The sequence below is a fragment of the Helicoverpa zea genome, chromosome 15 (genome assembly GCF_022581195.2).
Source record: "Helicoverpa zea isolate HzStark_Cry1AcR chromosome 15, ilHelZeax1.1, whole genome shotgun sequence".
NCBI lineage: Eukaryota > Metazoa > Arthropoda > Insecta > Lepidoptera > Noctuidae > Helicoverpa > Helicoverpa zea.
Window position 1 is genome coordinate 3269794 of NC_061466.1, and position 22927 is coordinate 3292720.

Consider the following 22927-nt stretch of genomic DNA (forward strand, 5'->3'; position numbering starts at 1 on the left):
ACGCATTCTCTGAATGGCCGAACTATAAACCGGATGCGATATGGAATCTTAGGTAGGTATCGAATGTTTGCAGATACGTGATCAATAAATCTGTTTTAGTAAAGAATAAGCCGATAAAGTTTAAGTAGCTACATCAATCATTCAACTTTAGAATTAACAGGTAAACTAGAAAAAAAATAAATAAAGAAAAACAAGTAAATAAAACGGCCATAAATAATTTTAAACAATCTTGGATATAATTTAAACTTATGTAACAAATAATTATTTCTTTCATTTTACTATAAAATCAATTGCGTAGACTATGACGTTTCGTAATAAATCAATTTTCAGCACTCATAAATCACACAAAAATCTAATAATTATTATCAATTAACTAGTTTCAATGAACAATGGAAATGTTGCTGTGATTAAATAAAAAAGAGTTGTATTATATTAGATAATCTATTTAAGTCTAATACCCTGTCACTCAGCGATCATAATCTAACGATAGAGGCACTTTCCTTTGTGCGTCATAAAACACAAGATTAAACCTTACAAAATATAACTCATAACCCCCACTAAAATATCTCATACTTAAATAATATGCAATAAAATAATATTAAAATAAAATATTCAAGTAACAACAAGTCATACCTCTCTTATGTTATTGAGATCTTACTCACAGCACACGTATTTCGTATTCATACAACTAGATTATGTTATGGTACGCTTCACATTACACTAATATATTTAAACTGATAAACGAACCAACCAAAGTAAATAAAGTCTTATAGAAATAAATATTATTATGCTCACTAAACAGTTGCGTCTAGTCTAAGTGTAAGTTCGCATTGCATGCAAAGTCTCTGATGGCACCAGCTAATATCACAACACAGCACTGAGTGTACGGAAGGCACGTCGGTATCACGGCAGCGTGTAGTCTTCTTCGACTTCCTTGAGCGCTCTTCTCAGCGAAGCCGGCAGCTCCGGCACTCTGTATATGGAGTCCGAAATTGGCGGCAATATTAAAGCGTCAACAGACTTCTCGTAATTGGTAAAAGACCAGTACAACTTCGATACACAATTAATCTCGTCGTCAGTCATAGCAACAGATTTCAGTTGTTTCCTCAAGTCTACATAAATGGAATTTCCACATTTTGAGCAAATCTCTTCGAATATGCAGGACTTGGTCCGCTTCTTGGGCGCGTTCTTGCAGCGCAGCGGCTCGACGTACTTGCACTTCTTGTGCTTCATGAGCCTGGCGGGGCGCTCGTCGGTGTCGGAGAGCAGCACCACCAGCTTGCTGGCGGCGTCCAGCGCGCCGGCGCGCGGCACCACCTCGCCCCCGCCACTCATCAGCGCCGCGCACAGCTGCTCCGGCGGGTTCTCGAAGTCGTAGTAGATGCACCGGGACTCCGAGTTACTCTTACTGTTGTTCTCGATCTGCAGACTATATCTCAAACAAATTTTCTTTGGCCTGTTGCTGTATTTCAGGTACACATGTATCGGTATATCGATGGACGCGCAGCCAGACTCTTGGATTTCGTATGGCGGCTCCTGAAGCACTGCAAAAATAAAACTGATGTTATTGCTCTGTAAAAATAAACAATAAATATAACAGGGGGCAAAGTCACCGAGATAAATCTATAGGTCAATATAGGTAGAGACCGAGCTATCTGCGGCTGATAATAATGATGAGAGTCTTAACTTATAATCACTATGTGACGATGTCATTATCATGTACAAGTAAGTAAATAGAATATGTGTACATAATGCCTTCTTGTACATCAAAGGATGGTTGACGGGGACACAGCAAACCTCGTATGCAAGATAAGAGGAGTACCTACTAGAAGTTGCGCTATCAATATTATATTGCGCAGCCAAAATAATTTGTAATACTCTCTAGTAGGCGATTTTGCATGATCTCCTACATATAATGAGTTATATAAGTGCATGTCAACCCTAACATAAGTTTGCAGGTAATGAAGTCTTATGAACTACAAAGAAAGATAAAACTTGCCTCTCTTAGGATACACGAACGCAGTAGCTGGGTGTAAATGGAAGACGACTTTGTGCACGAAGGTGCTGATGTCCCGGCCGCTGACTCCTCGGACCCACACTCGCCAGTCGAGCGCCAGAGCGCGCCCCGACGCGGTCCTGCGAGGCTCGCACGCGTGTCCCACCTCTAGCCATATGCGAACGCACATCTGTAATAAAATAAAATAATTATATAATACAACTTATGTATATAAAACATGCGGTTTCACCCGTTTTCCGGGAAAACTTCTCTCGTACCCGGATAGACCATGTTCAGCGCAGATAGTGTAGCCAAGCCACAAAATAATTTATTTCGTGTTGTAGCTTCATAATAGTGAAGAATTATTCTAATCGGTTGAGTAGTTCCGGAGCCTTTTCGATTCAAACAAACAAACAAATCTTTCCTCTTTACATATTAGTATAGATAATAAAGAGGAAACATTGATTTGTTTGTTTGTCTCCAAAACTATTAAATGAACCGATTTGAAAAATACTTTCTCTGTTGGGTACTTAGCTATACTATCGCCGAGTAACGCATTGTTGTTGGCTGCCCGTATTGTGTCCGGGTACGGGAAGTCATTTCCAATGGATGCGGGTAAATCCATGGAAAATAGCTAGTCTATCATAAAACATTACACGTGATCAGTGATTACATATATTATAACAACAGATAAAAGATCATGTCTCTTGTACGTGATAGGTCAAAGTTAATCTAAGTTTATTTGATTAGCATAATTAATTATTCTAAATTGCCTAATTATTTTTGCAGAAATAGGCTGTATAAAAACTTAAACTATTTCCATAATTTGTTTAGGAAGGGTTGATCTATGGTAAGTAGCTCACAAGGGCCCCTGAGGCTGCGACCAATGATTAAAATATCGGTTCATACACCGGTGATGTGCCCAGATTTACGTATGCTTTCAGGGTGACGAATTCCAGTTTACACGAATCTACACGTATTTGTATGTTAACAGTAAGTATATAAGTATGTACCTAATAAGGAGGTATGGGCTTAGTTTATTTATAACAGAGACAAAGAAATAATCCATACATTAACAACATTAAAACGAGTACTCTATTTGATGAATGTTACGTGTGCGAAAGGCAACTGTTACAGTATGGATATTGGGGTTCAACTCCTCCATTTCAGGTATTATAGTTTACATTACGCATTTTTCAGAAGAATTTCCAGACAATAGAATGAAATACGGCAGTAGGTTTGCTCTTACTTACATAGGATAAGAACTGAGCTGACCTTCGAGAATTTGAGCCGATTGCGGACATTTCAGTTTTAGATGAGATTTTCGGTAAAAGGTAGTAAGTATATAAAGTACTAAGTATATGCAAATTACAGAATATGATTTGCATAACATGATTAGATACATACATTTGACAACAATCGATAAATCAATAAAAACACCGCAAGCCTACGTGTGAGATAATCGAACATTTGTTATAATTTAGTTGGGTATTATTCAGATCGTGTTTCCGATACGTCCGTAATCAGAAAATAATTAAAGATCTGATAAAAATAAACTTCTTAATTAGTAGTCAAAATGATATAGATAAATCAATTTGTGATTACACTGCGTTTTTTGCAACGATGCATTTCAGAAAAATTAGGAGCACACATTATACACATTTGTCTTACATTTATTAATATTATGAGTTTCAATGATGTCAACTATGTACTAAGAACTTCCCAATTAGTCAAATTTATTAGGAGCATTAACATATCCATAGTCCAAAGCACTTACACAACCATAAAGTGGAATCGTAAATCATCACTGACTTACTATAAAATATGCTGTCCACTGCGTACTTCGCTATTAATAGTTTACTGTTTAATATAGGAGAGAGCATCAACAAAACACACATTAATTTATTAAGTTATTACTTCAAATATAGGACGTAGGACGACACTTATTAATAAATTAATACGCCCTTGTCCTTTATAGATAAACGGTCAAGAAATAGACGGAGCGGTCTATTATCAGCGACTCGTCCACAATGAGTTTCTATTAACTCTATTCATAGTAGGGGAGGCAAGGGTGCTAAACCGGGAGTGACTCGAGCGTCAATGAGACCTATTAGATTGCGAAGCTTAGATGATAAGAAGAAAAAAATGTCCTGACATACACACACTTTCTTCGGTGGGTGGAGCGGCTATAAACTTTCAAAAATGTAAAAAAAAACAGTTGCATGGACATACTCGAGCGCGTCAGATATTAATAGCATGCACGTCGTACGTCATTTTGAAAACATACGTATATTAATCTGACTGTTTCCATGGTGGGGGTGGTCGTAGGTAAGGGTTAAAAATGGGAAAAAAAATAATTTTATCGAGCGCGACAGATTTTCAAAAGGGGTGTTAAGTGAACCAAAACGAAGTCTCTTATGCAATAATCTGACGATTTAGACGTGACCTAAACTCGTGGCCATTATTTGAAATTGCAAAAAAAAATCGCCATTTTGAAATACTCGAGCGCGTCAGATTAAGATATATATGGTTCATTTATGTACCCTTAACGTAATCATCTTATAATCTGACGATTATCTGGAGAGACTCGCTTAATCTGACAATGGAAAGTTTTTAAAACTAATAATAATCAATACTGTAACCTAATTTTCTTTGAAAAATTAACACCAATGTCGTTTTTTTTTAATTTTGTTATAATCATTATCTAAGTCGTGTAGGCCTAGTGGGTAAAGAACCAACCTCTCAAGTATGTGGATTCGATTCCAGGTCAGGCAAGTACCAATGCAACTTTTCTAAGTTTGTATTTACTGTCTAAGTTTAAATTTGGACACCAATGTCTGCACAGCAAGTACTTAGTACTTACAAGACGTACACGTTGTAGCACTTTGGTATTCCTTTAAAACTTGAGATATCAATAGATTATTTAGTTTTAACTTTTACACACTTTTTGATATATATCCCAGAACGGACAAACATTTCACCAAAGCTGTCATAATAAAGGTTGTTCTAGATAAAAAAAACCGGCCAAGTGCGAGTCGGACTCGTGCACGAAGGGTTCCGTAAATTACAGTTAAATCAACCTATCTCAAAAACTATAAGAGATACTTTGATCAAACCAAAAATCGTTGAAAGAGTTAATTAGCATGCATCACCTCTATTTTTTTTAGAATTTTATACCCCGTAGTTATAAAAATAGAGGGGGGGGGACATACTTTTTACGACTTTGAGAGCTGATATCTCAAAAACCGTTCACTTTAAGAAAAATGTTTTTTAGAAAACTTTATATCATTTTAAAAGACCTTTCCATTGATACCCCACACGGGTATGTACATCGAAAAAAAAAATTTCATCCCTCAGTTACATGTATGGGGGGCCCCACCCCCAATTCTTTTTTTTACTATTTAGTGTCATATTTTTGTAGCGGTTCATACAACACATATTCCCATCAAATTTCATCACTGTAGTACTTATAGTTTCCGAGTAAATCGGCTGTGACAGACGGACAGACGGACAGACGGACATGACGAAACTATAAGGGTTCCGTTTTTGCCATTTTGGCTACGGAACCCTAAAAAGGCCTATCCAATGATATGTATGAAATTGCTATTAGCGGAGTGTACCAATCTGCTCATACATTACATACATTTCTATAATAATTACATTGAATTATAATGACATTGATAAATATACATGTGACATAAACAATACAATTGAATCTATAATAACATGGCTTGACGGAAATAATCTACGCGTAAATCTTACAAAAAATAATTTTATTCAATTTAATACATATAGATAAAAAGGCTCATCATCATCTGCCTAGACTATAAAGAGTAATTATAGAGGACATAAATTACAAGAAGTATACGAAATGGCATTTCTCGGTATCACGATAGACAAACAATGCAACTGGAAGGCACACGTATTTAACGAAAGTATCCAATAAAATGAATCGTCTTCGTTAAAAACAGTATATCTGCATACTATGTATGACTTCCTGAGATTAGCGAGTTCAAACAAAAAAACTCTTCAGCTTTATAATATTAGTGTAGATTATTTAAGACTCAAAATGTACCAACACTTATTGCAAATGAATTGAATTGAAAAAAGAGAGAGAGGAATAGAAACCTGGGAGGAGAATACCGGCATCACGTAGCTGCACGCTTTAAACTTTATCGATTAATTTTCCTTACTTCGGCTTACGGGAATCGTCAGATTATATATTTTTCGTGAACCTTGAATTATTCCCTTCAAAATAAAAAAAAAATTAGCCGCGCTCGAGAAAGTCAAGATGACGTTTTTTTTTTACAAGTTTGTAACCTTCCTACTTCTTATCGTCAATCGCAAATTGTCAGATTAGTGGAATATACACTTTTTAGCATATAACTAACTTACCCTATCTTAATCTGACGCGCTGGAGAATGTCAGATGATATTTTTTTTTTTACTAATCTGATCCTTTATTCTAGACACGCGGCTACATATACAGGGCTTATACTTGGTGGAGGTGTTAAATGGGGTAATAGGTACCTCCCTATATACTAATCTGCCGCGCTTGAGTAAATCCCAAAATCCCTTCTAGGCCTCCCCTACTATCAGAAGTCAGTCCGCATTTGCAGATTGCAATTGTTTTAATAAATATGTTATTTTTCACTTTTGCTCTGTTAATAAAGTGATAGGTAATTTTATTGTTGTTGATAAGGAGATGTAGGATATCGACTCAAATCTCAGTAGATAGAATAGATGCTTTGAACTTAATTACAATTATCTCTATTAAAGTAATTAAATCTAAAGTGAATGAGATGAAATTAAGTAATTATCCGACTTGAGGTGGCATAATAATGACGAGGAAAGTCAGTCATCCTTGATCAGTAAAATATTTAAAACTGAGTAAAATTCTCACTTTTATTTATAAGATCACTCTGCACCCATATTATATTGAAACAAATTCTACGCAGCCGGCTAGGTTTAAAAGAAAAGAAGCAAAGCAGCAGATACTTCGAGAATTTATATAGGTACTTATGTCTGTTGATCCACTGAAGCGCAACATCTTCCGGAAAGCGGTGGCTGAGCATTGCGCTCGTTTTCACTGCTTTTACCGTCTTACTGCTAACATATCATAATTTTATAATATATATAGGTACTTAAATGAATACCTATAACTCAATATGTATAAATAGAGGTTGGGAAAGAAAGGGTGAATGATATATCGTGGTCGAAATTAGAACATTATTCATTTCTCTTACAACTGAGAAAGAATGAAAATGCAATTTTTAAACTATATACTTATTGCTGTAACATAGAAAGACCTTAGCAACAAAACACAGATATATGTAGGTACGATAAAAATCGCCTGCGCATTGAATTTTTTGCCTAACAAAAACTTATGTTCAGCATAGAAACAACAACATGGTTTAGCTAAAACGACCCGTATAACCCAAACTATGATTTAAAGCGCGTACAAATTACCGTCTAATTTGTACATAAATTGAAACCAACCGTACCTACAGTTGTAGGCGTTTATAAAAACCAAGTACGGTGTGTGAATTGTGCCAAAAACAACGGAGATTACGTCAAGTTCCGAGGCGGCCTTGGCCGTGAATAGAGACAGTTCGCAGCCGAGCAGACTGTAACTCTGTAACTAGGTAACGATCATGTAGCTGGTAGGCATTCACCACTGACGACCGACACCCACACTCATTCGCCCGTGAATCATGCAAATTGCTGAACTAAATAATGGCGTCCCGTGACTTCTGGTCTAAGAGAGATCATCGACTTTTGACCGGTGAAATTTTAACTATTTACAAGTCAAAATAGCCTATATTTGTAACTGTTTTGGTATTTTAATACCTGGGAAACAATATGTCACAAATCTGGTTTCAGTTTGAATTTATACGATACAATAAATCTCTCAAAAAAACTTTTTTGGATTTTTATGTCTGTTTGTATGATCACGCTCATCATTATCGTCAATAACAATCATCAGCATTATTCATTAAAATAAACAAAGTTGAACATATTTTTTCATAATAAAATAAATGCTAAATTGACAAAAGTATATAGGGCAATGCAGTTGCAATCGTTTGTAAATTATAACATCTTACAATGCAGTTTTATCACTTGTGAAATATATTGGAATGCATGAATCGTTCGAGCAGTTACTGTTGCATATAATGTTGTTCATGCAGATTTATTTCAGAAGACGTCAGTTATTAGGAAAAAAATATCTTCTTAAGATTTTCAAAATTACTGACGCTGGATATGGATAGTGGATCACCTACTCTTTAACTCTTCTGTATACAGGATCTTGTGTTGAAAAAACAAAGTAAAAAGAGGGTACATAAACATACCTTGTGAATAGTAGATAGTTTCGTTTACGAATCACCCACACTTGATTATTAAAAAACCCTTAGCAATTAATTTATTACGTAATTAATAACATAATAAATATTATGTAAACATAAAATCAACAAGGCGTGAGTGTCACTTTATTTACGCTGACAGACATTGCACACGTTGACAGAGAAACTTTGCACAAGTGAAAAATTTCAAGAAAACAATAACAACCTTTATGGTAAGCGCGATGCGATTAAATAAAAATTGTTCAATTTCATATTTTATGATCGCAATATCACAATACAATTATTTTTACTGTTAAAGTAAATATATTGCAATGTTGTGGTTGAATCGTAACATGGAATCAGCAAAATGCAATTTGTGGGTCGTCTTATTAATGAGTTTGCATGTATGGTTGATTACAATTTCATTAAGGGAAGTAATGAAAAAAGCGGGTATCGCTAAAACTTTTTTTTATCCATATTTTCTTTTGCGTCTTCCCATGAGTGTTATGGAACTTACCTATGTACCATAAAGTGAATTATAGTCTTTGCTATGTACCTATTTAATTTTACTTTTTTTCTCGGTTACAAAAACTCGAGCTGAAGTTGACTGAATATCCCAACTATGGAATCATAACACTTTCTTTCTATAAGTTACGAGCGATTTGCCAAACAAATTCTAAGATCAATACAACAAAACTTTTCTTCACTAATTGTGGGATTTGTGGGGGCAAAGCAGGTAATGGCGTCCACGGCCGATTTCGGCCACGGCGGCTGTTCTCATCTAAGGAGATCAGCCAGCTGCGCAGGACATATTTATAGTGCACGAGCATTTGCGCAGACACAGGTGCACTCCCTATTCCTTTACTCTCATAACCCGATGGGACGGCAATCCGACACGACCGGAAAGAGATCAGGCGCAGGACCGACATTTACGTGCTCTCGGTGCACGGGTGAATCAATCACCAACTTCTAGACTACGGGCTACTTTGTGAAAGTTTAAGAAAACCCACAAAGCGATTTCGGCCCGACCCGGGAATCGAACCCGAGACCTCTGGCTCAGCAGCCGCGCTTGCGACCACTAGACCAACGAGGCAGTTAGGGCAAAGCTATATGATATGCTTAATCGTAGTTAATACGGGTCAAACGCGGTACTTCACGAAACAAACCGGGCCAATCACAGAATGCATTCGACGCGACACATCTGCATAGGAAATGGCAGCGTGATTATATTTTTATGAATTGTAAGGGTAGACAAATAACAAACGCTTCAAGCAATATCTTTCTAAGCGCAGTATTTACATATACCGGTACCGCAGCAGCATACCTCGTTACGGGTAGTCAGAAGCCAGAAAGTCTGACAACCATTCTTACTGAAGGGTATCAGGTTTCCCGGGTAACTGGGTTGAGGAGGTCAGATAGGCTGTCGCTCCATGTAAAACACTGGTAAAACTGGTACTCAACAAACAAACAACAAACTGGTTATCAGGTTAGACTGGTAGACGACACCAACATAAATGGGAAAAGGCTAGGCAGTTGATGATTTCCAAAAATATTTTTCAAATGAGCTGTAAATTTTTGTAGAATTATGATTACCCGGTTATAGAAGTGCATAACCACAGCACATATTTACCTAAAATTTGAGTTAAAAGTTTACATATCTAATCAATAAATGTAAAACCGTTTGTTACAAGAAAAAGTAATTAAAATTGCTATCGAAGTCCGATAAAATCATTATTTTATCCGAGGTATTTTTTAATTATTTTGGAATATTTTTCAGATGGCTTGTTTTGTTTTTCAGTAGTAAGTACGCAGTAAAAGTAAATAGCAATAGCTTTATTTTTTTTTCGATAAATCATTTAATGGGCGTTTTCCTACATGTGGTGTAGTACCTACCGGATAGGACTAAGGCTGAAAGGATTTTTTACAAACAGATCAATATATTGATAGACAGATAATTTAGTTAGATAAGTAATGTATTTTTATGTACCTTATAGATTCATGCTTAATTAAATCTATTTAAATAATTATTGTCTCTTCCTAAGATAAATTAATATTTAAGCATCTCTAGTTCTCCTCATAATAATTCACACTTGGAATACCTATTTAATATTAGTTTGTTATTACTATGCCAGATTGCCGAGGAAACACTCGAAAAAAATATTAACTAATAATTAACGTTAATTTATGTAAAACTATTCTTAATTCATTCGATTACCTACAAAAATCAATCAAATTGTGACATAACACATATCATTAACATGATATTGGATACCATACATTTAACAGCGATTTATCCTTCACGGCTAAACTTGAAGATAAGATTAAAAGTAACTCAATATCTTAGATTATTCACAATTCTAACATTAGGTACATAAGTTTTATGTAGAGTTATGATACTTGAAGTTCTACAACTTACAATAGACGCGCGTATTTTAAAGGGACCAAATAAACTAAATGTTCCCAATACATACAATATTCAACAAAAGCATTTGTAGATTGGTATTCCATCACTTAATTATCAATACTCAATATGTTTAATATATACAAACTTTGGAACACGTCAGCACGTGAATCGATGATAAAAAGACCTACCATGTCATTCTGATTAAAGAGCAGTACGAAAGGAATTTTAATTTGATTATTTTTACCACGTGTTTATAATCATGTACACACACCTACCTCTATAATGTTGTAGACTAGTGGAAACTACATTGCCGTATCGTTCTTTTTCTCATTATTTTAAGAGAATTTTAGGTATATTGTTTTTTATTTTTATATGCCATCAGGTAGTTAGTAGTGTGACCAAGAATTTTGTAACAGGTGTATCTTTTTGTAACACAGTCATATTATGCAAAATACGGTTAAATTTTCGCGGCGATTGTTATCATCATAAAATTACAGGCGCAGTGTAGGTTAATAATATAGTTAATATGGAAAATCAAGGCAATAATTCAATTTTAAACGGTACTTAGTTGCCAACAAACATACCTAGAATAATAAGTTATAAGTTTATAACACTAACAATAGATTGCGTTAAAGTTTTATGTAGGTACTTGGGTAGATTAAAGCATTTATATAAACAGCTCAACAGTTCTTAAAAGAATTCGACATCTAGTACGTTGATGCGAGATGAAACCGGATTCGTGTAGTAAGCAGTTTCCCCTGTATACACACTACGTATATAATAATGTTTGTTTTATATTTTATTCTAGGTCATCGAGGTTTTCGTACAAAATCATGCTATTGTTTTTTTTTTTATATAAGTTTATATTTAGATATTATTTTATCTTTGTATTGAGGATATTTGTACGAGATCCGTGATCCGGTCAAAGAAAACACGTAATCTCATTTTTAATTAATTAGTGGCATAAATACTTTTTAATTTAATTCGGTTCTTTACATCCAACTATCTATAAAATATACCTTTACGACTTCATTAATTTGTGTTTGTTTAGAAAAAAGTATTTCACATTGAAAACTGATAATTTATATTATGATAATTTATTAAGTAGTTAGCGATAATTTCTGGAAATAACATCGGCCAAAATCACAGGTAAAACTAGTTATATAATAATGAAATGATCGTAAGTATAAGTATTGAGTTTCAAGGTTGTCATTAAGATTGAAAGTTACTATGATAGTTGTATCTACTAGTCAAACACAATGTATGTAAAAATATAACAATAGCTTGGTAATTAACTGCCAATTATATTTATAAAATGCGCTTTATTGCATAAAAATATATAACTTTTTGTCATAATAACTTATTGTTGTAAAGATTACAATTTGTTTCATTTACAATACTAACCTGATTTAAAAGTTGAAAGTACGTCGTCATTCATTAAGCCTTATCATTATATTTTTTCAAAGTTTTTTGGTATTCTGTAGTTAGCTGATAAGGTCAAGTTCAGCAGAAGAATATTAACGAGCAAAAAGCAAAAATAAAAACAATATTATTAAATTGTATAGTTATAGATTTTCCGGACAGTTATTTCACCCATATTGCCGTTGCTGGCCTTGACTACAATTTTTTAACAATGTTATGTTGGGTCTTATTTTTATTAAGCATGAAGTTACGCGTACGGTATAATTACATATATTCCGGTTAGTAATAATGCTTTATAAATCGACCATTGAGGAATTTTATAATATTTTTGATGTTATAAAATATGGAATACTGATTGTTTTAAGGGAACTGCATCCTTTTTCAAAGTTCGCATTGCACCATGGAACTTTTTTTCGAATCAAAGCTCATGTATTTAACCCAAATTAAAACAATCAATATCCTTTTAATATTTTATTCCAAACTCCCATGAATATTTATAACCAAAACAAAAATTTATTGCATTCGGAGGTTGCATATCGCATAAGAATTGTTCTGCATAAGTTAATTAGTTCCCGTTATATTCATTCGCGGGAAGTCATTAATTTCTTCGATAATGAAATTTTAATTATAAATATAAGCATAATTTTACTTATTTCTTTATTTTATCTCAAGTTATGAACGTATTAAAAAGTTCGGTACTAAATCAGAATGCTTTTAATCAATGTACCAATAGATAACTTTATTACGTATAATAATATGAATGTTCATGGCTTTTTCCTTCGCCTTAATACTCCTAAAATAATAGATAGTCATGTATATGTAAAAGTCGTGGTGGCCTAGTGGGTAAAGAACCAACCTTTCGAGTATGAGGGTGTGGGTTCGATTCCAGGGTCAGGCAAGTACCAATGCAACTTTTCTAAGTTTGTATGTACTTTCTAAGTATACTTAGACACTAATGGCTGATTAAAAGGTGAAGGAAAACATCTTGAGGAAACCTGGACTATAAAGTCTGAAATCACCAACCCGCATTGAGCAAGCGTGGTGATTAATGCTCAATCCTTCTTCATGTGAGAGGAGGCCTGTGCCCAGCAGTGGGACGATAAAAAGGCTGTAACAGTATGTATATGTCACCGTAAGATTACAAACATCGTTAGATTACAATCTATCTCGAGAGATTGTAAACTGTCGAATTTTTGTAAACCGTAACACCTGATTGCAATTTAGCGCATTATTTTTCGCTATATTATAATCTATCGATGAGAAATTGTCAAATTGTCAACTGTCCGAAAGCTCTCCCTGATTGGTCAGTCTTTTTGTAAGATCGAGAGCGATGTAGAGCGGTCAAATTGTCAACTGGCGTAGAACGGAATGCATCTTGCGCGCTGATTGGTAGAACGTCAAAAAAGACAATGTTCTTTGCAACTCCCGGTGTCACAGCTCTTTGACGTGCAAAAATAAGTGACGGTTTAATTTTTTATAAAATCAAAAATTGTACTTAATTTTTAAGACTCAAATTACACACAATTAAAAATTGTATTAAAAATTGAAGTTAGTGACGAAAACGAATCGCTGCAAAACCGACTCCACGTAGTCTTGTCTGCCCTACCCTTAGAGTGCAATTCAAAACCGCGTAGGCGCGGAGGGGCGAGGCGGCCTGCGAGCTGAGGCGCAGGTAGTTTCAGCGCTCGCCGCCGCGGCTGAGGCTGGCCGGCTCCGCCGGCCAGCAAGCCGAAGCTGCGGTGGTGAGCGTGAAAACCATCTGCGACGATAAGCTCGCATGGGACCGCCGGAGCCCCGCAGCGCCGGAGCCGTGACAGAAGTTATGCTTGCTGCATGTTGCATGCTTACTTCCATGCTGGGTCAATTAATATGGGATGTGTTATATTTTAAACAAAAAACTCAGTAGGTACGAGTTAAAAAATTAGAAGGTAAATAAATATTTTTATGATGTCATTTAATAGTATTTAAGAAGTTTACTGTTAGAATGCATGCTACAAATTTAGATGCAAAAAAATAACCATCATGCTGAGTTGTATTTAGAGTGGAAGATAACTCGTGGCTAAGATAGTATTATTTAGATGCTCGACGCTTTATTAATTGTGGCTGACTTAGTAATTTAGAAGGCAACATACATTTTTGGGGGCGAATAATGATATTAAAAAGAAGCCTGTTTAATTAGCACCCCTTTTATTTTATTTTTAAATATTAGTTTGTATTTGAAGACAAAATACCTAACTGTATTTTTATAAGAGTTATTTTTATATAAATTTAATACTTGAAGAATTTTTGAAGAGCATTTATTTTATTTAACTGACACCTCTATTTCATTCCTAACTCTACGGGAACTCCATGGGAACAGAACGGCTGGTCGTGATTGGTCGATCTTACAAAAAGACTGACCAATCAGAGAGAGCTTTCGGACAGTTGACAATTTGACAATTTCTCATCGATAGATTATAATATAGCGAAAAATAATGCGTTAAATTGCAATCAGATGTTACGGTTCACAATAATTCGACAGTTTACAATCTCTCGAGATAGATTGTAATCTAACGATGTTTGTAATCTTACGGTAACATATATACCTAGTTATAGAGTAACCACGTTAGCTAGTCTTAAAACTACAATATGGCACAATTTTCACAAGTAAAGTTATTGCGATCTATTGTTCAATGATATAAGTAAGTTATTTGCGCTATTTCACATAATTATTCCACTAGGAGCAGGTAACTCTAAACTTATTGAGTCACTATATTTTTTTTGTGTGAATCATTAAACAGATTGTCTTCTTACGAGGTAAGATTGAGCGAAATATGTTGCTGTGCCTCAAACCGAAATTTGGATTTCCCACTCGTCATTTAATGAAGACTCATTATGTTTTATGCAATAAGGCAGATTATTTGTGCTTAGTCCTACCACACGCTCGGAAGCTGCAGAGAATCCGGTTTATAATCACAATAATACTCAATACCGGTCAACTAATTTAAAAATGTAATATAATGTCCAAAAAAATGTCTGAAATATTTTTTTGCTTTATCAAACTCCGTTCAAAATATCGAATCGAAGAGGATCCTACTTGACACTGTTTTTTTTAGAAGAATACTTGTAAGTAGGTACCTGTTTAGTTAAGAATATTTTTTTAGTAGTAATTAGTATGGACTGTACGTAACGATCATGATCACCTACTAACGTTGTTCTCTCAGTCAAAATAAAACAAGGTTATCTAAGACGTTTTCCTGTGGAAACCCTAAGTTAAATACAGATATTTTTACTTTTCCTCAATAAATAGGACCGGTCAGGTTTTTCATTAACAAGATCGCGTACCGTTCAAGGCTGGTATTACCAGTTACCAATGTTGCCATGTTTGAAAATGATTTAAATAAGTCATCGGAAAGGCTTGTCTCCGATGAGTGAAGGTGATGCTATAAAAACGGTTAAGAGTGAGTCAGATTTAAAGGGTTTCGTATCTTTATCTTCAAAATGGCTATAATTGAAAATGGTTATTTGTTATTGTATATATATTGTTATAACGTTTCATGAGATACAGCCTGGTGACAGATGGAGAGCGACTTAGTAATAGTGTCCCGACACCCGTTTTCCGTTTGGGTGCTCCTCTGGAACCCATGAAGTTAACTAAATTACTGGTCTGATCACTTCTGTTAAAGGTAAAATTAATCATAATATATACAATCGAGTTTAAATCTCCTGTTGAGTTCCGTGAAAAAATTTTTACAGGATGAATTCATGATTGTGTCGGCGTTTGCCCAAACACCCAAGTCTAATTAGCGGTTACATAATAACAGCGATTCAAAATATGTGTCCTGTGAACAAATTAAATATGCTCTGAAAGCTTTGCTAAGTAGTTGCCGTCCGAGGAGGAAGTTTACTATTAAGATGCACGTTTAAGTTTCCCAATTATATTTTCAAGTAAGTAATAACGAAGTTGTCAAATAATTTGTTAGAACATAAAACTGATTCTTGCTCTCGTAAATAAAGGAAACCTCTGGTGGTAATATTACCTCTCCTTTCCCCCATACTTTTCCTAGTAGTCCCCCTGTCTATGTCCTCCTCCAATAGACAAATACTTAATTAACAAACCCGGCTAAGTGCCTAGTGCGAGTTTTGCAAGTAAATTTTTTCGATGCGAAGATTATCATACCATTGAATCACGTAGCACTTATCATAGAATTGTTTATTTAATAAAGACTGTCATCAGTACTTGGTCGTATTACACTTGAGCTCACTTTTGCGAGTGTAATCATTATTAACCGGCAAAATAAAAGAAGCAGTAATACCTAAATCATGTGACGTAGCATACGACTCTTTATTTCAATAGACTTATAATTACGTATCGAGTTGCGAATGCTGTCAAAACTCGGAATCAGCACCCAGTTTAGATAACTGCCGAGAGCGGTGTCGTAACTTTGCGACTTACCTTTGAACATTAAAGCCTAGTTACTTTTATCACAGGTCGTTAAGCAATACCTATGTCTAGTTTTTATACAAATATCATAGCGATATACATGAGTAGTGAAACTAGACTGTAATTAACAATACAGTTGGCGCAGAATAACTTGGCAATTCTGAAGTTTGACGCCCTCCGCATTTGTTCGTGCAGATATTGTCAAAAAGCTTTGCTTGTTCGAAGTTGAATTCAGTGGACTTCTAAAAATTCTACCTCAAATAGCGTAAAATGGCTAACTTCATATAATTATTTGAGACGAACAGTAAAGGGCAACTCAATGGCTGGTTTTTGAGCGACCTTATTAAAAGTTAAAAGTCGACCAGTCAGTTTTGAATTTTTTTTTCTTGATTGACTCAGTATCACTGTTATCCCTTTCCTTATACTTAATGCAATTTTTGAGTCAAGTGTAAGAAATGAATAAAAAAAATTGGTAATTGCAAAAATAGTACTACAGATGTACAAAAATAAATTGATTAGAGGTACTAACTGGGTCGTTTTCAAAAAAATTGTAAAAAACAGATATGAAACAGATAGGAAAGCTATATTGTTATAACTGAAAAGTAACAGAGACGAATTATTAGGGTCAGTATATAACGACGTACTTTAAAAAAAAAATAAGAAGATAGTAGTATTCGAATTGTTCTCTATAATTTCGCTGTCGTCCACCTGGTGTTAGTGGCATATTGCCTGTGAAGAAAAGAAAACCTTAATACATAAATATTAAATATTCTAAAACAAACCCCACAGCAATTCTTATACCCGAACTAAAGCCATTCGTAGGTAGGTAACTATCCCAAACTTATCCCATTATAATACATGATGTTACCTGCAAATATCGATTGTAAAAATGTATATCGATAGAAAACATTTTCGAGTTTTATATTTTATTAGTGGATTGATTTTTATTTACTCTGTTCATGTCGACTTTTCGTAAAGATACCTTTATAAAATTATAAAATAAAAAGAAAAGTGGTAGGTTTGATTAAATACGTTTTTATCTCGGTACGTACACTGTGAACAAACCTTAACCGTTCATATCTGTTACGTCACAGAAAAAAGTAATCGATATGATAACCGATATGAAGAATGTGGACACGCATTGCTTATATGAAAACAAATGTTCTACGTTGTAGTTTTCTTTTAAAATTAATCATTCATTGAGGATTATGGGGCGTTATTTTTGTTTTTCATAATGCTGAAATAAATGTTTATTCTGTTTTAAGAGTAATTAGCTAGTAGCTATTCTTTAAAAAAGAATAAATCTGTTGGACGTTTTAATATACAATTTTTTTGAATATGACCCAACTACTAGGCTCGTTTAAAGCATTGGTGTGAATATTGTAATTCTATGACATAAGTGACTTCCGAGCGCTGAACCCACGCGGCCCGTCCTAAATACACATCAATCTACACTCATTTGAATACTTTTAAATACTTAGTCACATTCTGAACGTATTTACGTATTTATATTTCAGGGAAATGATCACGTAATTTCATCACGTGAGATATTAGGCAAAAAATCTTTGAAAAGTCTAGAGTCCAAAGGTATAATCAGAAGATAATTGATTTTTTGTATTTTTTTAACTTGAAAGATGGATGGAAATGGATGAATTGTGTGATACAGGATGTTTAAATATAAATCTATACATATAATAAAATGCTAGGAAAGTCAAAACTGTACATTGAATATTTTTTTAAAAGAATACTTGGGAGGGTGATCTATTATCGATTCTGAACCCAAATATATAGTTTTTAGAATTTTTGTCTGTATGTCTGTTTGTTTGTATGTTTGTCCCGGATAAACTCAAAAAGTACTGCATGGATTTAAATCAAATTTTACATGACTATTACCTGGGGACCGGTTCAACACATAGGCTATATATCATCACGCTATCACCTACGAGGGTTGAGCAATGAATGATTAAATAAACGAAATTGGAAATTCTATATTGCTCACGCAGACGAAGTCGCAGGCAACAGCTAGTAAATAAATAAAAATATAAGGATAAAATGAAGTGACTTTTGACGTCAAAATTCAATTGGCTTATATTTATTGCTTTTGTATAATATTAAAATAAAGAAGTAAATAAAACATTAATATAAACAATTGTAAAGTACATACTCGAATGCTTGCTTGACTACATTACCGACCCCAATATGGTCTTAGTTTAAGGATTATTGAATTAAAAAATACCTAAATATTGCTTAGAATAACAGACAATTATTTTAAAACCCTATTTGATAGTAAAAATATAATATATCGGGATTTAAGATTGGCCATACTCGTATCACCTGATAAGTTGACTTACGTATACAATCTTCAATTACCCTTTTTCCAATGTATGTTGTAAATCCCCCTGTCAGTTTTATATACGGACCTGACGGACCTATATATGATGATATGAAAGAAGATGACTCATTTGAATGACTTCTTGCTAATAGCCTTTATTGCTATTATACTTAAGATAATATTACCGCTTGCTGCGTTACCGTGCAACTGTGTGTTTCATTTTTTTGTGAGTCCTTTTTGTGGAAGGAAATCATCAGAAGATCCTTCTCGCTGTTTGACAGATAGTGTCAGATTTTAATGGACTTACCGTCAGTTGCACAAAGCTCCATTAAATCTATTGCTGACACTTTTTATATTGTTGGCAAAAAAAGAGCAATGGATTTAAAGAAGCTTTAACTTTAATGGAGCCTGGTGCAACTGACGGTTAAGCCCGCTTTTGTTCCTTCTGGAGCTCTCTGTGTACCAAAGCCGCGGTAACTCTTTCAAACAATTACGCAGTCTCGGCAGGTTTTATAAAAGCCCGCAATAAACACTTTTGACTTTTCCTGTTAAATTATGTCGTAAAACGGAAAACCTTACTAGGACTACCTACTAGTCGAAGCTATTTTCTTTACTGAAAAAGCTAACTTTATTTATATAACATTTTGGCCGCAACCGGCTGTTATAATAGTCATGAATTATGGCTTTGTGTTAAATTGACCTAGATTTGCGCAGTTTTGTCTGAAATAACCTATGCCAGATAAATATGTACTGTTCTGCAACTAACAAAAGAATTATATTCTGGCGTTAGATAAGTATCAGATTGCAGTGTTGATAGCGTAACAATATGCGCATCTATTTTGGAGCAGCATTTGAATGTATTATCTATTCGTATCTTTAAATGGTAATGTCAAACTGTAGCTCATCATATTTTCTGTGTTAGGAAGAGACCTTTATCAGCATTGGGACAGGAAAATCGACAATGTTTTTAAAGCCACAATTCTAATAAATTTTATTTTAAAAAGACCCAAATTAGATTTTAATATGTGTATATGTATAAGAAAATAATACATGTCTCAAACAATCTTAAGTGGCGAGGTCAAGTAACGAGGAAGGTACGACCATATAAGAAACCTGTTCGTTTTCGGTACACGCCAGCGGTTTCTGGTTTAATGCGATTGATAAACATTGAAATATTATGACTTTTATACCCTTTATTTATATCTTGCAAGTTTAGATACAATTTGAACATTTCTTCAGGCAATGTCAAACCGTCCTCTGAATGAGTGGCGTGTGAATGACCTTTCCATTTTTCTGGACTGTGTGTGAATCTGTATTTTAAAGTTGCCTTAATGAATTCTTAAGAAATTCTACATCCGTTTTCTTATAGAAGAATAATATCTATATAAATCTAAAAGATTTACAGATCTTAATAGAGTCTCATTAAGATTTTGATAAAAGCATTATTAAATTCTCATCAATTATCTACCTATTTAATTGATTCTGTCATTAGTATCATCTCACAAAGATACAAAGCAATGTTCCATAGTACTGACGTCAGTGTTCCAAGAGGAATTAGGTCGCAAAGTTCCATAAAGGTTAAAATTTACATGTTCACCATATACCCGCAATCACGCAGCCCACGATTATCGTAGATATAATATTTCTTAAATACACACTTGTTGTGCACACATACGCAGATTAAATAAATTATTGTACGTAGGTACCAAACTATCGTACCGATAAGCAAGATAAGAAAACATATACGTTTGTATTCGAAACACAAGAACCTCTTGGAATACTAGGTAATCATCGAGTTAACGCTAATGGTTTTCTAATGATTTACGATAGAGTTAAGCAGTCAAGCGACATTCTATTTGAGCATAACAAACAAAAATAATCTTCAATGTCGGAACAAGAGCCACAAAATTATTCATTAAACTCGTGTCATGTGTCGGAGAGGAAAACGAGTTTGAAAACTGTCGCAGCAACGTGCGCGTGTGTATGATTCACGAGCAGCCATCCCATCGGACCTGACAGGAACACTTTCGTACAAAGTGATTTGGCGATTTTCATGGCAATCCGCGAATTCACGGTCAATAAACGCTCTGAACGATACTTCTAATTCCGTAGGAGATCTTCAATACACAGCACAAACGGATATCGACTGTGCGACCAAGCATTACGGTCCATATTGGCATAACACAAGTACGTTTTGGACAGTGATACAGATGCAGCGTGCATTGACTGTCCTGCGGGTCATCGTGCACTAACTGTTATCCGAACACTCACCGGCTTGTCATGATGTAATAGGGGGCCTTCAGTCATTTTCTAAAATGTGATAAAACCGCCGAAGTCCGTGCGGCGGCGGCTGACATCTGCAACAAGAGGCCATCGAGGTCATATGATTGGAGCTCACTAAGTCAGGCGACCGTACACATGTTATAAAATCACTGGGGCTCACTTGTGCTGTGTTGTACGTAAACAAAGATGCATGAAGGCAGATCTAGGTTCCCGGGCGGGAAGTCAAACTCGCAGCATGTCTGACAAGGAGGCACCGGTAAGGTTTGTTTATCACTGAATCAGCGAGCGCGCGCGGCGGCGGGTGAGGGGGGGCGCGGCGCGGTGACGCCGACGTCGTGACGTGAGCGCGCGCGCCTGCGCACACGCGCACCTAAACATCTCCATATTTTCTTGACGTGTATCGAATAACGTTCCATTTCACAGAACGCTAAGTATTCAGCACATTATGTACATGTAGCGAATGCAATTAATTAATTACGAAACAGAAAACGCACGAGAGACTGGATTAACTATAAAATTAAGTATTACCATGTCTACAGAACTACTACCAAGTAGTAGTTGTGAAGAAATTGCAAGCAAATCCCAGTAGTGGAGTTCATGAAACAAAAAATAAAACAACCTGTATAATTGGGTTTTACAGTTGGTTCTTTTAAATCAGGCGAGTGACTCACTGTTGAGAATAAATCCTGATCATGCTTCAAAACTGATGGTTTCAGTTGAGAGACCCTGAAAAACTTATTTCAGCAACACTGCAGGTACTTCGCGCTTCATTATTGACACCCTAATATACCTACACAAATAATATCATTTACTGTAGATCTTTGATCTTGAGTTGTACTGTTGTAACAGCTTTGTTCTCAGTGCCTGACGATATTTCAGGAGCAATTTCCTCGTTACAAGTATTTACTAGCTCCTACTGGACAGGTACTGTTTCGGTATAGTATAGAAATGCTATTCCTAGTACGACACCTGAAGTAAAGGAGAAATAGTTACCCTAACTTTATGCATTCAACTTCTTCTTTGCTTGAAGCATTCAACTTCTAGAGACAACTTCAAGATTAGACTAACATGAAGTTATTTGTAGCCGACTTCCGATAAGTAATGCTATAAGAACACAAAATGAAATTTACCTCTAATATCCTACGATTTGGACAGTAGGAGAATTACCTCCCCTGGGACCATATTCTGGATCTGAGCCAGTTTAAGAATTAGGGCATAGCTGTTACATAACATACACATAGACATCATGTCATGTTTCATTGACTTAATAAGTAGAGCTTGGCGAGAAAGAAGTCTTTGTTTGCTATTTCAAAAGTTCTAGAACTTTAACTCTTATTTTATGTACTTACAATACCTACTAATACTAAGGTACAAAGGTAGGTATTATATTACTAATACTGCGTCTAAAGCAGAAAATAGAACTGAAATTGCGCTTTATAATTACAATTCAATCACCACTGCAGTTTATCTGATAGGTACAAAATATGCAAAATAAAATATTTCCAAGAACTGATCTGTATCGACGATAGCTGTCGAACGTAGAGCATACGTCAGTAATTATTTACTTATCGTTTCATCTAAATAATTATCTATTCACAATAATACCAACACTATCAGAAGATAATGGGTAATTGAAAACTTTGCCGCACTAATTTTAGAAATTACATCCTTTGATTGAAATACTAAAATGGTTTGTCCAATTTATAGATGAAGCCACCAAAAACAAT

General features: G+C 34.9%; 1 protein-coding gene across 1 annotated transcript; it reads right to left on the reverse strand.

The window, feature by feature from the left end:
* Positions 1–214: 214 nt before the first annotated feature.
* On the reverse strand, positions 215–21551 carry LOC124636938 (protein ENL-like). The gene is made up of 4 exons (XM_047173227.1): positions 21361–21551; positions 21189–21274; positions 2000–2186; positions 215–1544 (listed from the first exon to the last, which is right to left on the reverse strand). Exons 2-4 carry the CDS (start codon positions 21222–21224, stop codon positions 904–906), a joined length of 864 nt encoding a protein of 287 aa, XP_047029183.1. The 5' UTR covers positions 21225–21274; positions 21361–21551; the 3' UTR covers positions 215–903.
* Positions 21552–22927: the final 1376 nt, after the last annotated feature.

What these genes read in the sequence shown, in the direction of transcription:
- LOC124636938 (XM_047173227.1), bottom strand. Translation starts at nt 21,224, where the DNA reads ATGACTGAAGGCCCCCTATTACATCATGACAAGCCG. An exon ending in TATTACATCATGACAAGCCG is followed by an intron (nt 2,187 to 21,188) that starts GTGAGTGTTCGG and finishes ATTTTATTACAG; the next exon opens with ATGTGCGTTCGCATATGGCT. An exon ending in GTTCGTGTATCCTAAGAGAG is followed by an intron (nt 1,545 to 1,999) that starts GCAAGTTTTATC and finishes TTATTTTTGCAG; the next exon opens with TGCTTCAGGAGCCGCCATAC.